General features: G+C 46.2%; 1 protein-coding gene across 1 annotated transcript in view; it reads right to left on the bottom strand.

Annotated features, from left to right (window-relative positions):
- Positions 1 to 211: 211 nt before the first annotated feature.
- Positions 212 to 15,629, bottom strand: part of TMEM163 (transmembrane protein 163) — a 1,101,439-nt gene continuing 1,086,021 nt past the window's right edge. The window contains exon 8 of the mRNA XM_069616569.1: positions 212 to 1,576. Coding sequence (XP_069472670.1) covers positions 1,516 to 1,576 — 61 coding nt within the window. The 3' untranslated portion in view covers positions 212 to 1,515. The remainder of the gene's footprint in view (positions 1,577 to 15,629) is intronic.

Below are 15,629 nucleotides of genomic sequence, written 5' to 3'. Positions count from 1 at the left end.
AAATGCACTTGCAGCAGCACACAGGTTCTGCATTGGGACCCTACACTCAATATCCATGGTACCCCAGAGCAGGGTTAAGATTCCTCTTAGAGCGTACCTGTTTACACCCACAATACTGTGCGGTGGGAGGAAAGAAAGGTAACCCATGTGCCAAGCTTATTATCAGCGCAAGTATTGCAAGCAAGTCACTGCATCCCAAAAGCACAGCTCAGACGGTCAAATCATCAAATTTAATATACAGGTCCTCGGGAAGACTTCTGACGCTACACCACATTCAAGAAACCGCTTTTAAAATGCTAATTACAAGGACTGTACAAAATAGATATGACATATATGCTGGGTTATACAATATTGCTAGTGTCGCAAAGAAAGCTTTAAGAGGTGTACTACGTAGCAAGCTTTCATAATGCTTCTAGTTCCATAGCACAATCTAAATCTAACATCAATCCATCACGGAAAATGTTGTACTTCATCAAGATTGGAAGACACCTCCCACTTGAACAGATAACCACAGATTTACATTGTTTTTCCTTGTAAGCCTGCCCACCTACCACCCATGTCACTAGGTCAATGCACCAAAATAGCAACCAAAATAGCAAACACATTTCTTTATAAATGGGTGTCACTCTTTCACAGACGCATTTTGCTTTGTATGTACACGGGTGTGCTTTTTTTCTTTGCTCGTTCCATGCACAGCTACTAATGCTAAGCATTACATTTAAACTCTAAAAAACATATCTGTTTACTTTTAAAGAGAAATAGTCCAGGTCTAGAAACACAGTATGGAAATAAAATGTACGGAACTCTAGAAACGTCTTCTTGTGCTGTTCTTTCGTTGGGGATGTCATCGTGAAGTTGACGTTTCCTGGAAAGAAACCACAGAAGCCACTGACAAGCAGATCCATTTTTCTTGTGCTCATACTTGATTAATAGACAACAGCTCGAAGGTGAAGGTTTTCTTTATAGAACAGAGAGTCGCTATTGCTGAGGTGGTCTTTTTGTGCTGCTTGTTTGGGAGACATCTTGAACACGTCACATTGTCAATAGGGAAGGCTACGTGTCACGTGTGAACGCCTCCTTGTGCATTTGTATTTGAAATCAGTCAGCTAGCTTCTGCGTCAACATTCAGCATTGTTTATATGTGTGTCCCCTAAGCTAAACAGTGAAAGAACCACTCACGTAAGTTAATGAATGGTCTTTCCAGAAAGCCTGGCCTGGCCATGCACATTTCTCCATAGCTCAGCGCATCGGTTCGCCATGTTGGTAGGATTTCCACTCCATGTTATGGAGCATGCCAGTTTTTCAAACGTGTACATTAAAGGAAGTTGTTTAAGATAAGTAGTACGCAGAGCGCATATTGGTCACGTTTACATATATATGTCCCACTCAAACAAGTAATATACTTTATGAAACATAAACTGCATATCCAGATAAATAATATTGGCACCAATTGCCTATTTTTATGCTGTGAATTAAGATAGTCTTTTGGGCAACAAAGCACTTGCAGTGAGTCCTTCACTCAAACATTTCATAATGACGCGTTTGCCTGAGCCGCGGGACCATATCCACGAGTAACCTGGAAGGAGACAAAAGGAAATGTTATCAAGTGCCAATGAATTGTCTGTCTTATAAACTACGGATGAGGTTTTGTACACATGGAAACATATCTACTAATCCTGTCCCACACGTTTCCCTAACTAAACACAATACGGTAGACTCCAAAACTTCTCAATACACGTACGGAACATGTACACTGCCACAGCAGCACACTTACTATGCATATGTTGTCATGTTCAAACTATGCGCAGGTGGTCCATACATTCATGAGGCTGTTTTGTGAATTGGCCTCACAGAGGCAGCAGCTGTGCACCATCCCTGGGGACGACCAGCGGGCTGCCTATACCTCCTAGGTCAAGTCATGGATTGAACTAGCGCCTTTACACACACATTTCCCAGCCCATAATTGCAATCACCCACACAATGAGTGCCTAACATCCAGTGGCCCATAATCAAAGAATGGAAAGACCTCATGTCATGTCACTTGTCCATAGTACTCAATATTTTGTGTCCCAGGGTGTGTGAAATCAGCCGATTTTATTTTTGGCGGATGAGTGGCCATTGAAGTGAATGGGCGTGTGAGGGGCTTGGATTGCATGGGGGGTGGTACCCACCAAAAGCGTGTACGTGGAGAGTTATTCAAGTCATGTACACATGATAGGGATGTTAGCCCATCCCTCTCATATGTACAACGAGAAACATGCTCAAGCTATGCACAAGGTGTGTGGGGAAAGAGGTGCCACCGCTGGAATTTCTTTTGCTACTAGCAGAGCAAACATGTGTTTTGTTTTCTTAGAGGCAATATTGTATTCGTTTCCCTTTCTCACATTTCAGAGGCATCACACAAGTGTATCAGTAATTTCGATCAATTAACTTATATGATCTTCCTATTTAATTACTAGTGGGAATGCCGCTGCTGTGCATTGTGTGTGCAGAAAGCGCAATTTCTATTTGAAAGTGGGCGAACACTTGGGATTACTCCAATTCATAGACGCTTGCTTAGGCAATTGAGAGGTGTACAGATCCCTCCATCTTTGTGAATCAGCCTGAAAGACCTGGGTATACATGCCTTACTCCGAGCATACACAAGGATGTGAATCCTAAATTTTCGAATCTGTCGACCTCTATTGCCTGTATTCAATTTCACAATCTTTCAACTATGTAGGTCCTTGCCCACGTTGCAGTCACTCCAGCCTCTCATCAGTGAGTGGGTATCTGTGAGCCGGTTTCAGCATCTCATGCAGCTTTGTCCACAAATCGAGCTGCATGCAATTCATAATGCTCCTTCTGTCATATTTAAACTACTTAAAGAAGGTGGCTTGTATGGTAACAGGTAATTAACTCTGTCAATAAGCACACTGGAAAAAGTGTTTCCTCAAACAAAGCACTGTGGTATACTTCTACGAAATCTGTGGAGGGTCTTGGGTTACACCAAAGAAACTAAGGTACTGTCCAATCAGGCGGCCTTAAATCCAGGCTACTAGACTCCATGGATAAAGGTCAAACCACCTTGCTCATGCTGTTGGATTTGTACGCAGCTTTCGACCTGGTGGAACATGAATTATTGGCCACTAGGGTGAAGGAAGTGGCTCACTTCTCAGATAAAGCTGCTCTCTGGATCACCTCTTTCCTGAGTGATAGATGGTGTAAAGTGTGCAGTAAGGAAACTGGAGCTATACCAGTGCCTTTAGCATACAGTATACCACAGGGTGCTTGGTTGTCACCCTCTCTGATGTCTTTACTGTTCCTTTATTTAGCCTTCTCGAGAAAAAGGGTGTGGCTTTTACTAATTATGCAGATGACACTCAATGTGTCATCCCGCTAACAGATATATTTCTGGAGGATGAAAGTACCATTAACAAGGTCTATGACCTTATGCAGACATGGATGATACAGAATGGGCTAGGATTTAACAAAGAAAAAAACAGAGCTGATGGTAGTAGGGACTGAGAATAAAATAAGGAAGTTTGGACTTGACTACAAGTGTTTTTCTATTGCAGGGTGTGATATCATGGCAAAGAAGAAAGTGAAAACACTAGGTGTTGTACTAGACCAGAACTTGAACATGAACGCTCATGTGAGCAGCCTAGTTCCGTCATCAGCCTACTATATAAAGCTGCTGGCTCACCTCTGGCCATTCATTTCGCAAAAGAACTCTGAAATAATAGCAAGGGCTATTGTGGGGTCAAAGATAGACTACTGCAGTAGTCTGCTAGTTGGCATCCCGAAATCAGAATGCAACCGCCTCCAAGTCATTCAAAATAGAGCGGTGAGAGTTGTTACCAGACTTAAACGGAAATATCACTTCTCGGACGCCAGACGTGGTTTACACTGGCTCTCAGTGGAGGCCGGATTAATTATTGTCTACTTTTAATCACCCACAAATGGTGTCCTCGATCTATTCCAGCTTACTTGAGTGAGGTATTATCTGAGAAACCTAGTGTAAGGCTCCTTAGGTCTAACAATACCAGTCAGCTGAAGACGCCAGCCTGCAAATCCAGCAAGGCTATGAAATGTGCATTTGCTATAGCCGCACCCAGGTCATGGAATACTCTTCCTCCTGACCTTAGACAAATGGGCTCAAGAGCAGTTTTCAGATAGAGGCTTAAAACCCTGTTCTTTTTTTGATGACTGAGCCACCACTAATGCAAAGTGGTTGGAGCTCACCATATACAAGTTGCTACAGTTGGCAAATTCAACAACAAAAGGTTTGAATGCAATTAAGGAAGAGATGAGCGCGCTACGCTTGGTGGCCTTCCAAAACAGGTATGTGTTAGACCTGTTAACAGCTATTAAGGGAGGGGTCTGTGCTAAGCTCGGGAGTACCTGTTGCACAGTGATACCGATGGAAAGGGTTCGAATGGAACATTAAAGGCAGCGATAACAGTGATACAGACACTCCATGAAAAGGTGACCAGCAACATTAATGGAGAGCAATCAGGTCGGTGGGTGGACAGCATTTTCGTATGGGCACCCACCTGGATTTCCAGACTGGTTAGAGTGACTGTCCCCACATTGGTGCTCATTCTCATCACCTTCTGCATCATTAAGAACATTTGTAGATTATATTCTAGTAAGAAAAAACGACAGTTGATGTTACCTTTAAGTATTACTGGATGAGGTAGGGTCATCCTCTAATGCGCCAACCAGTGAAAAAAAGTCGGTGGAGCCAATGTTAGGCTCAACATTTTTTGTTTCCTTATGCAATCGAAATTTGGTTGATGAGGTGAGTCAAGATACAAATAAGGTACTGGCAAAATTCTGTTTTTGAACACTATCAATACATTTTTATTATTTCAGGAGGTGTTCCTGTACACCATTTTTCAAGAAATAGTAGTTTCAAATAACTGAGTTATGTTCTCTCAACACGTGTTTCCCCATTTTAAATTTCAATGGTTCATCAGGAGAGATTTCTTTGAATAAAGTATTCCAAGGTTTCACTAGGTCCTGGTATAGTAATTCCACAGTCTTTAAATGTGGTCACAAAAGTGTGCAGGGGTTCACTGCTGGATTAATCCTTGATCTGACTTATACATTTTGGTGTAGAATGGCCATGGTAAGACAACTGGTGTCCTGTTGTTTAAGTATTGATAAAAAGGATACCGAAAAGAAGGATGGTAATAAAATAATTGGGGAAAATTAAGAAGGGGATCCTGATTGGCCACCAGGGGGCATAGAGATGTAGAAGTCTCTATGTGCTGCTCCTCACCGAAAGGCCACATTCTTACCAGAGCCCACCCCAGAAACCCCTGCTTGAGGAAACAGTCCCCCCTGAGGTGCCCAAAACCCAGGGGACCATGCCAGTGAAACCCCCAAGTCTCCGGACCCAGGAAGTCGAATGAAATGAGCCAAGTCTGCGGCAGCAGGACATGTCCATCCCCCAAGCCGCTCCAAGGGACTGTGAAGCAAAGCCTAGAGCATGCAGACTGCGGGTGGCCTGGAGGCCGTGGTCCCTGCAGTGGGAACTATGTGGTCCTGTGAGCCCCCTGGAGCCGGGCCCTCCCAAACGCCTCCTGGAGTGGAGTGAGGTCGAGGACCCAGTGAGGAGGAACAAAACGAAGGAGGCAGAATGGAGGTCCTCTCCTCATGATCACAGAACGGGGCAGGACCCACCCCTAGCTCAAGAGACAGCACTGAAGTGGAGGCCAAGCACCTCAGGTACGCCATCCCTTGCCCCATAGGCAGCACTTAAGCGGAGGCCAAGCTCCCCAGGTACTGCTGTACCCTTCTTTGTATCTAGTCAGTGCTGCTACCTCATGAGACTACCCCCACCCCTGCAAACGCCAGCATAACCTTGAGGCCCAACGCAGAGCCCCGGGGGTACTACCCCCATCGTGTGCGGCCCCCATTTCCCCCAGCGGAGGCCTCCCCAGCTTCTGCACGGCACCCTGCTCTGCATCAGAGGAGAGCACCAGAGGCTCCCTCGTGACCTGGGGCCCACCTCCCTGCTAATCCCAGTGCCAATCTGACTGGACCCCTGCGGACGCCCTAGTGAAGATCCCTGATGTGCCCTCGCACCCACCTCTGGGCCCTGCAACTGGCAAGCTACACTGGAAAGACTGCGCACTGCGCCATGATCCCCACCAGAAGATGTAGCCGCCCCCCTTATCTGTGGGCCCGCAGCACCCTTGATCTTTGTGGGACCTTTGGGTCCCATAAAAAAAATGCTATCGTACAACGGGCTAGTGAGCAGGGGATTAACGAACATCACCTGCCAGGCCGACCCAAGCACTCCCCAGAGTGGAATCCCCAACCCAAGGCCCAGGAACCCAGGAATAAGTCGGCCACCCATGAGCTGGGCAGCTTCACTTTGAAAATTCCGATACGACCAGGCGCCCCTCTCAACACAGGACATCATGCCTGCCACGGCTGTGCCGGACCCGGAAGGAGGCACTGTTGATGAGCAAGGGCATGGCAGTGCTTCTTGAAGAAATAAGAGGCTTTAGGGTGGGCATTAGTAAAATACAGGATGGTCTGGACAAAAAAGTAGACAGTATCGATGGCCGTATCCAGGGCCGTGAAGCAAACCAAACCTCTGTGGACCTACTAGAGACCCAAATTGATATGAGACTCTCGGAGCTTGAGAGAAGGGAAGAGAAGTGCGCGCTAAGGTTTTTTGGGTTCCCGGAGCAAGAAGGAGAAAAACCAAACAACATCATTAAGGCCATAAATGGGGTTGTTGGAAAGCACTTCAATGAAGGAAACAACAATTAACTCACCATCGACAGAGAGCATAGAGAGGGGGGGAAGCGACAGGGGTCCAAGGTCAGTGTTGGTGAGATTTCATTACTTTGCGGAGAAATCCAAAATTCAGGAAATGGGAAGAAAAAGGGTCCCGGTAGAATGGGGAGCCTTGCAGATTACTGTATTCCAGGACCTCTTGGCCTTGACCCTGACCAGGAAGAGACTGTGTGCACCTCCGACAAAGTGGCTCTAGCTACAAAGGAGTGCATTATAGGTGTGGTTTCCATTCTGCCTTGCCTTTGAGCTTAAGGGGTATTAATACAGCCTCATAATGAAGATGATATAAGCAGATTGACTCAGGAACTGTTAGGTGACTGAGCCCCAGTGGCCACATCGGAGTTTCAAGGGGGAGAGCAAAGTTAAACCCAGAGGGTCATTGGATTTGTGGATTTGTCCATGTTTGTGGCCATTGGAAATTCAAGAACTTAAACCCAGTGTTGGCCACACAGTCGGAAGAGCGGTGCCAAGTATTTGATGCCTCCATGGGAGGGAATCACGAAGTGACACCCGACGGGGCCGGAGGTTCTCCGTAGCCCATAACTCTTTCAAACCAATAAGGCGGATCAGTGTTTGATACTTAAGAGGGCAGGGGATTACTTGGGCCGCCTGTTATGAGGCAGTGTTCTTGTGGGCTGACCAGTTAAATCTTGGGGAGTTATGTTTTTTTTGACTATGGGGGCAGGGATCGGTGGGTTTTATGTCAATGAATATGGGCTCAAAGGGGGGGCTCAGAGGTGCCACATTGAGATTTTCAAGCCCGAAGGTGAGGCAGAAAATGGTGGTCTGGCCCAGCGACGTGTTAGATGTTGCAGGTAGTCCAAGCACCGGGGGAGAAGAGAGGGTGAGTTGGGGGTTTGGTTGTTTACAAAAGGGAATCTCAAGTTATGCAGGATACCAAACACCTGATCCATTCAGTGGGTGGTTGTATCATTTATATCATCTAGGTTCAGAAGAAAGGGCGCTTAGCCCTGGGGGGGAGGGGTGCATGGCTTTCTGCTAAAACTAAGAGACACATGAGAAGTGCCAGCCCCCCCCAATAGCTAGTTCAGCGAACACGATGGTGTTGGGTTTGCTAAATGTAAGATGATGGAATTCCCGACACAAGAGGTCCTTAACTGTTTGTGAATTCAACCAGCTAATGTTGGATTTTCTGTTTTTGCAGGAGATCCACTGGCTGAGGGGGAGGGAGCTATCCTTGAGAGCAAAGTCAATAGGAGAGGTGATCTCCCCTTCCTATCTGGCCCAAAAAAAAGGGGTAGCTCTCCTGGTTTCTAGTAGGCTTCACTTCGCCCTGAAGGCACAATCAAAGAACCCAGGGGACCGCTTTATGATGGTGAAGGGGGAGGTTAAGGGCTGCATGCTCACAGTGGTCTCCATCTACTGCCCGAACAAAGCGCAGGACCAGTATTGGGAGGCTGTCAAGAGTAAAATTCAAGCCTTTGTAGAAGGCACACTGATAATTGGGGGCGATTTTAACATGGTCCTGCAACCTGATCTCGAGAGGAAGAGAGCAGGTCCCCAAACAGCAACCCAGTCACCACACAGGCAGTCCTTGCATTTCCAGAGAGTTAACATGGAATTGGGTGTGGTGGATTCTCATGGTAGGGAGCAAGGTCGGGACCCACCGTTCACGTACTCTTCAAGTGTGCATGACACGTTTTCAAGGATATATTATATCCTCATTGAATCTCCACTATTGGAAAGGGTGAGGGAATCCACAATGGAAGTGATCCTGTGTTCCGATCATGACTTAGTGAGAGTTAGAATTGGTGTATTGCCCCCAGCAGCGACCACGAGTCTAGGTGGTCATGCAATGACCAGTTGCTGCGGGACAAAGAGCTAGCCCAGGCACTGCTGAAGGCTATCAGGGAGATTTTTTATTTAACGACAATGGGGAAGTGGGGATCCTGGGTATTTGGGATGCCTTTAAGGCCACGATTCAGCGAGTTCTGATAGAAATGGGGGCCAAGAGAAACAGAGAAAGGCAGCGAGGGAGAAGGACATTAGGGGGAAAATGTAATCTTTGCAGCCGGGCGGGAAACTGAAATCCTAAATATTTCCAGGGCAGTGGGATAAGCTGCAGAAATATAAATAAAAATTGATGGTTGGCCAAAATTGGCATTCCTAAAGCAGAAATATATGGAGAAAGGGGAACGGGCCGATAAAATAATGGCATGAAGGTTAAGAGAGCAGAGAAACAGTAGAAGGGTGGCTGCGATCCGCTCGCCAGGAGGTGAAAAGCTCATCGAGGACCCTCAGATAGCTGAGGAGTTTCGGGGACATTACAAGAACCTCTATACCTCAGAATACAAGGGCGATGGGACTGACGTAGACCGGTTCCTGAACTCCCTCCCAATCCCAAATCTCCCCCCGGAAAAAGCTCAAGCCCTGGTAGCTCCTATTACCGAACAGGAAGTGATAGACACTATTAGAAGCATGAAGGGGGGTACGATGCCAGGAGAAGACGGCTTTACGGTCTACTTCTTTAAAAGATTTTGCTCTACCCTGGCCCCATTCATGACCAAGCTGTTCAACAATGCAATGGGAACAGGCTCCCTTCCAAAGTCCAAGCTCTCAACTCTGATAGTAGTTATTCCGAAGGAAGGGAAAGACCCCTCTCAGTGCCAATCCATCTCCCTGCTGACCACTGATTTTAAAAGTTAAAATTATGGCAAACGTGCTGGCCAATAGACTCAGTCACCTTATGACCTTGCTGGTACATGTGGACCAAGTGGGGTTTATTCCGGGGCGACAGGGTGATGACAATGTAAGGAAATCTATAAACCTGATACACGAAGCAAAATGCAAGGGCCTAGAGGCATATTTGATTTCCATAGACTCAGAGAAGGCCTTTGATCGAGTTGAGTGGGGTTACATGAGAAAGGTCTTACAGAAGATGGGGTTCGGTAGGAACTTTAGGCCGTGGATCTCGGCTCTATACAATGGCCCCACAGCAAAAGTGGAAGTGAATGGCACTATTTCATCCCTCCTCCATCTCACCAGAGGAACGAGGCAGGGTTGTCCTGTCTACCCCCCTGCTGTATGCCCTGAACATGGAGCCCCTGGCAATTGCAATTAGGGAAAACCAATGGATAGCAGGAATCCAGTGTGGGGTCGTAGACTTTAAACTCTCCTTGTTTGCTGATGACACCCTTTGCTATATGATGAATTTAGCAAAAGCCCTCTCGGAACTCGTAGGCCAGAGAAATCGGTTTGGCAGGTTCTCAGGCCTGAAAATTAACCTCCTCAAGTCTAATGTGATGCCCATCGGAGTGGACGACTCGGCAACCAGAGGTAGAAAAACTAAATGGGATGAGAGTCGAGAGCACGTCCTCCCCGTACCTGGGCATTCACCTACCTAGAGACCTGACGAAACTGGTAGAGCTCAATTACACTCCAATTCTAGAAGAAATAAGGCTGTATCTCCTGCGCTGGGCTCCTCTCACCCTGTCCTGGTTTGAGCGCATGGTATCAGTGAAAATGAACGTTCTCCCCTATCCTCCTATATTTGTTCACGTCCCTACCCTCGCACCTCCCGGAAACTTTCTTCTCGAAACTAGAAACCATGGTGAATCAGTTCATATGGAAGGGGAAGAGGCCCAGAATTAGACACACTACTCGGACTCTCCCCAGAGACTTTGGTGGTTTCGGCCTTCCCGACTTCAGACAGTACCATAAGGCAACACAATTGCGAGTTATGTTGGAGCATCTACGAGACAATTTGGGCAGCTACTGGACGTATATTGAGGACATACATGCCCATCCTAAAAAAGTCAGGGACATGTTGTGGGCTCCAAGCAGTGTGATTCCTACCCATATCAAGACCCACACAACCCTCTCTGTTCTATGGGGCTTATGGAAAAAGGGCAAATAGCATTCCCCCCTGTCCTCCTGGCCATCACCTTTGAGCTCACTGTGGGCCGACCCACTCGATATGGGAAACAAGGGCTTTCGACGCACGCAGTTGTGGTCAGACAGGGGCCTTGAGAGAGTAGCCCAACTATTCAGGTGGAACCACTTCATCGAGTATGAGGCACTGACTGAGGCCCTGGGAGTGAAAGTGTTGAATGTCTTTGAATACCTGCGCCTGAAGGGTATTATGACCGACCCTAAATGGCACTCTAAAATCTCACGCCCTTTGAGAAATTCCTTTGTGGGTCCACCACGAGGAAGGTAATGCAGTCCAAAATGTATAGGGTACTGGTCACAGCAGTGCTGGAGGGGAGGCAGATCAGACAATTCTGGGAGTTAAAATCTGGGGGGGAGATAACTGATGACACCTGGGGGAGAAGTTACAAGTTCCTGTTTGCTGGCAAACTTTACCCCTCGGCAGTGGAGCACAATTTTAAAATCCTACACTGTTGGCACTTGCCTCCCTTGAGACTGTTCAAGATGTTTGCAGTATCCTCCCCACTCTGCCCAAGGGAGTGTGGGCAGCCGGGGTCATGGTACCACATGTGGTGGTAGTGTCCGAAGGTACAAGTATACTGGGCAGAAGTCCTTAGTTGGATTAAAGAGTTGGTCAGACTAGCTCCTAGCTTGAGCCCCCTCCAGGGTTTGCTGGGCATTCCTGGTGCTGACACTAAGACCCCCAGGTTCCTGAAAATGATTGAATCTATGTTAAGAGTGGGGAGGGTAGCGCTCGCCCAGAAATGGAAAGACAAAGCCAGCCCAGCTAAGAGTGAACTATCAACCAAGCTGTGAGACATATTGACATACGAGAAACTGGCTGCAGTGGTAAATGACAAGATGGAAAGCTTTTCGATTGAGTGGCGAATTTTTAAGTTGAAATGGGGTTTGGAAACCCGAATCTCTGAGACTGATTGAAACAGTGGTGGTGTTCTACCTTCAGTATTCCCACGTTGAACAGGAACTCTAATGAGCCGGGGGAACTATAGGCAGAACCCTTGCTGCTTCAATGTCCCGTTGGGTGAACGGTTATGGTAGTACATGCAAGGGGGGTGGCCTAAGGGCAGGGGGGGCCAATAATGAAGGTTGTTGATGTTATGTGTTTAACGAAAATGATTGAATTGCCTTATTAAAATGCCAATAAACAGCAAAGGGCCTCATTATGAGGTTGCCAGTCTGGTAACAATGGTACCGGTATACTTGCTGGTACCGTTGTTACTGGACTGGCAAACTCCGATTTGTGCCGCGGGTGCCTTTCATTCCGCCAGGCCTACCCTGGCAGAATGAAAGGCACCGCAAGCACAGCATGGCTGTAGCACCGGCACTGTTACTAACGTTGCCGGTGCTACAGGCATCCCTATTCCCATTAAGCCCTATGGGGCTGAAATGGGAATGGGGATCTACCGGCACCTGCGAAAGGGCAATTACCGGGTCTGGAAGGGTCAGAATACCCTGCTAATTACCCATTCGCAGGTGCCAGACTTTCATGCCGATATGGAGGTAGACTTGCCGCTCTTACCGGCAAGGCTACCTCCAACCTCGTAATGAGGCCCAAAGTTTTTTTTAAAAAGAGAAAGGGATCCTGATTGGTGGGTCTCTACACAACCAGCAGACTTAGAGAATTATCAACAATTTTGGATCTCATGCCTAAAGGATGGCAGAGTGTGTATATGGGTGGGGGAAACTGGATGGTTAGGAGGAGATCGGGGGAGAGATGACAAACTTGGAAAAAATGGGTATTCACAAAGATAATGTAGCAGAAAGGGAATGGGAGGCACAAAATGAGTATGTTATTGGTAGATCAATAAAGGGGGGAATAATGTGATCAAAATGCAAGTTCTGTCCTGTGAAAAGGTGCGCACATATCAATTGCAAGAGTAGCACATCAAAAGGGGAGGGGGCTCCTTTTAATCGTTAAACAACCCAAAATAAACACTATTTACAGATAACTGAAGTAGGAGCACTGGTAAGTATAACCAAACCTAGAGGTAGGCAAAAACACAGTAAATAGGCTTTGTAGCTTGCCTTTGCAGCCAACACGTATTAATCTGCAAAAAAACTGCAGCGGCTGGTAACACATTGCAAGACCCATGATCGCAGGCTGGTATGGCAAAAAGCAAAACAACAGTGTTATGTTTCAAGGTCACAGATTGGAACCCATGGGTCCCGCCGACAGGCATGGAGAGCATAACCATTTAATAAGCCAGAACAATGTGCAAAACATGATTTCTAAATATAGTTAATAGAACGATAGCGGTTTCAAATTGCCCGTCAGCACATTTTGCCTGGGAAGAAGGCTGAAGAGTTCTTAATATGCAACATTTTTATAACAGTATGTCCGTGGTACAAGGCTCTGACAGTGTCATGGAGGGGAGCTCTTCTCACGAGAATTTAGATGAGATGACCGGTGCTTTTGAATAAAGTTCCGCTCCCCATCTCAAATGTTTCATTGAATTGTCATTACAATGTGGGAAATGGGGGTTGGATTGTCATGTCACATATTCTAATTGTGGGCTGTGTGGGAAGGTTTGTGAACCCAATTACAGAATATAATCTATGCTTTTCTACAAGGGTCGGATGTGAAAGCTCGGTGTGGGGAGATTCTTTTATGTTGCAGAGTTATTAATCAACTTGATTATTATAAAAGTCTTAGATTTAGGGGTGTTTCTTTGACAGTGCCTTTTCATGCAGTTCTGTTCCATGATCTGTTTGTATATAGCTGTCCCATCTGCGTCTGGGCCCTGAATAAACCCGTGTTACTTCTTGCCTGCATACACTTCTTTTTTAACCACTTTTGTAATTTTTATTGGTGATTTTAGAAGCGACCCCTGACACAGTAACTCCTTCTGTGAAAATGGATAGCTTCAAAAATCTACTGAGGTTGTTCCAAATTCACACATCTCCACCTTTGTGAATAGGCACTGCTTTTGTAATCTCACTAAAACCCCCTCCATGTGCTACCTATAGTCTTTTAGGGACTTTGAAAACACCATTATATCAGCCAAATATACAACGACAAATGTGTCAAGCACATGCCAGAAAATGTCAGTGATAAAAAGTCGGAAAATTGCTGGAAACTCAAAGTGCCCATCTCTTGGATTGAAGGCTGACTTCCATTCACACCCTTGTTTTATCCTTAAAAGGTTGTAGGTCCCTCTAAGATCTAAGCTAGAGAATATTTTAGCTGATCTGAACTGGTCTATAAGGACCCACATTAGTGTTGAGTCATACATGTCATAAATGGTAATGGCAATTAATGCCCTATAATCCACACAGGGACTCATTTCTCCTCCTGGTGTAGGGACAAAAAAGGTGGCTGCCCTGGTACATAACATGCCTAATATAGCATTTTTTCAAAATGTAAGGCATCTATTTACTAATCTCCACATCCTCTCTTACTGTCAGGGCATATAAAGTTCCATTGGGAATTTTGCCCCCCGGGATCATAATCAATAGGGCAATGATATATCCTATATCTGGCAAGTTTGTATGTGAACATGTTGAAGTGGTTTGAATGGAATATGATGGCTTGTGTTGCTGTCCGCTCTCTACGACCAGACGCTCACTTTTCCTACCAATTTGGGAAAATGTATTCACAAGATGTCCAGCCTGACCACAATAAAGACAAATGTTTAACTTTCTGCTGTGCTCCCTCTCTGCTGGAGTTGAAGATGCTTGATACTCCCTATATGCTTGGTTTCCCAAAATCTGTTATCTGTGTCACAGGGGAGGAGGCGGCAAGACATGTTTTGAGACAATTTCTCCCTTTGTAGCTTCCGATTTGCCTTTTTGCCTGCTTCATCAGTTGTTGTTGATTTATATGTAGAGTTAACCTTAATAGTTCTGAGGAGGATCTAGGTTAGTCCATGACCAGAGCTAACAAGGTCTTTACTTCTTCTCTTAAGTCATAATAGAATGCGTCTGTTGCTGCCTCATTTGTCCATTGCACTTCCTCTCTTAATTTTTTCATGCTGGGAGATATAGGCCACTAGGGGCCTCATCACGAGTGGGCGGTATCCCGGCTGTAAATCCGGTGGGATACCGGGCAACACAATCAGCATTACCGCAACTTGGTCCGGTGCTATTAGCGCCGGATCACAAGTTGCGGTGGCAGGGTAAGTCCCCACTTTTTTTGAGTCCATGGGACTCGATGGGGCATTTTCGGTGCAATTACTGCGGCGGTAATTGAGCCACGTTAATTGCGCCAAAAATGGGGGGAAAGTCGACCCATTCACCTCCAGCTCAGAGATGGAGGGGAATGCTCCGAGGATCCCCCAAACTCAGGATTGGGCGGAGCCGCAATGCAGCGTTAATAGCGTTACTGCCACATTTTTACTGCTCTGCCCAACTCCTGGTGAGGCTCTAAATCTCTAGTGCCTTGCTTTAATGGTAAAACCTCTGTAGGATCTATTTGTTTGTTTTACTTGCTCCTGTTCAAAACTGTTCTAATTTTCAAAAATGAGGCCTTTACTCAAATGCAATGATGTTTCCCATTTAATGTGCTAACACAAAGGCTACCTGGTCCTTTTCTGTAGGGAAGTGATGGGGGTTACAAAGTAACTCACACCTGGTAAGAAGGGTACAACTACCAGTAGGAAGCCAGTCAGACAAAGGTTAATTCGGTCCATTAGGATAGTCCTTTCAACCCTAGCAGTTTATAAGGACTTCTGGATTTCTTGCATGGCTGTCCTGGGCTATTCCCAATAGGCTATACCCTCAGTACTCATTTCTTGGTGATTGGTGACCAGAAAATCTGTCCCAAGCCAGAATCTGAGTTCACTTTGAGGAGTATAGCATGACACCATCAATAGCCTTTTTGGAATATTGCGGCCTGTAATATAGAGGGATTGGAAGATCTCACTTGGGGAAAAGGAAACCGCATCACAGCTATGATACTAGAAAGGACCATAGGAACACAA

The sequence above is a fragment of the Ambystoma mexicanum genome, chromosome 9, assembly GCF_040938575.1.
Source record: "Ambystoma mexicanum isolate Mex_15411 chromosome 9, UKY_AmexF1_1, whole genome shotgun sequence".
Taxonomy (NCBI): Eukaryota; Metazoa; Chordata; class Amphibia; order Caudata; family Ambystomatidae; genus Ambystoma; species Ambystoma mexicanum.
Note: the sequence above shows the minus strand (reverse complement) of the source record. Positions and strands in the feature narration are given on the sequence as shown.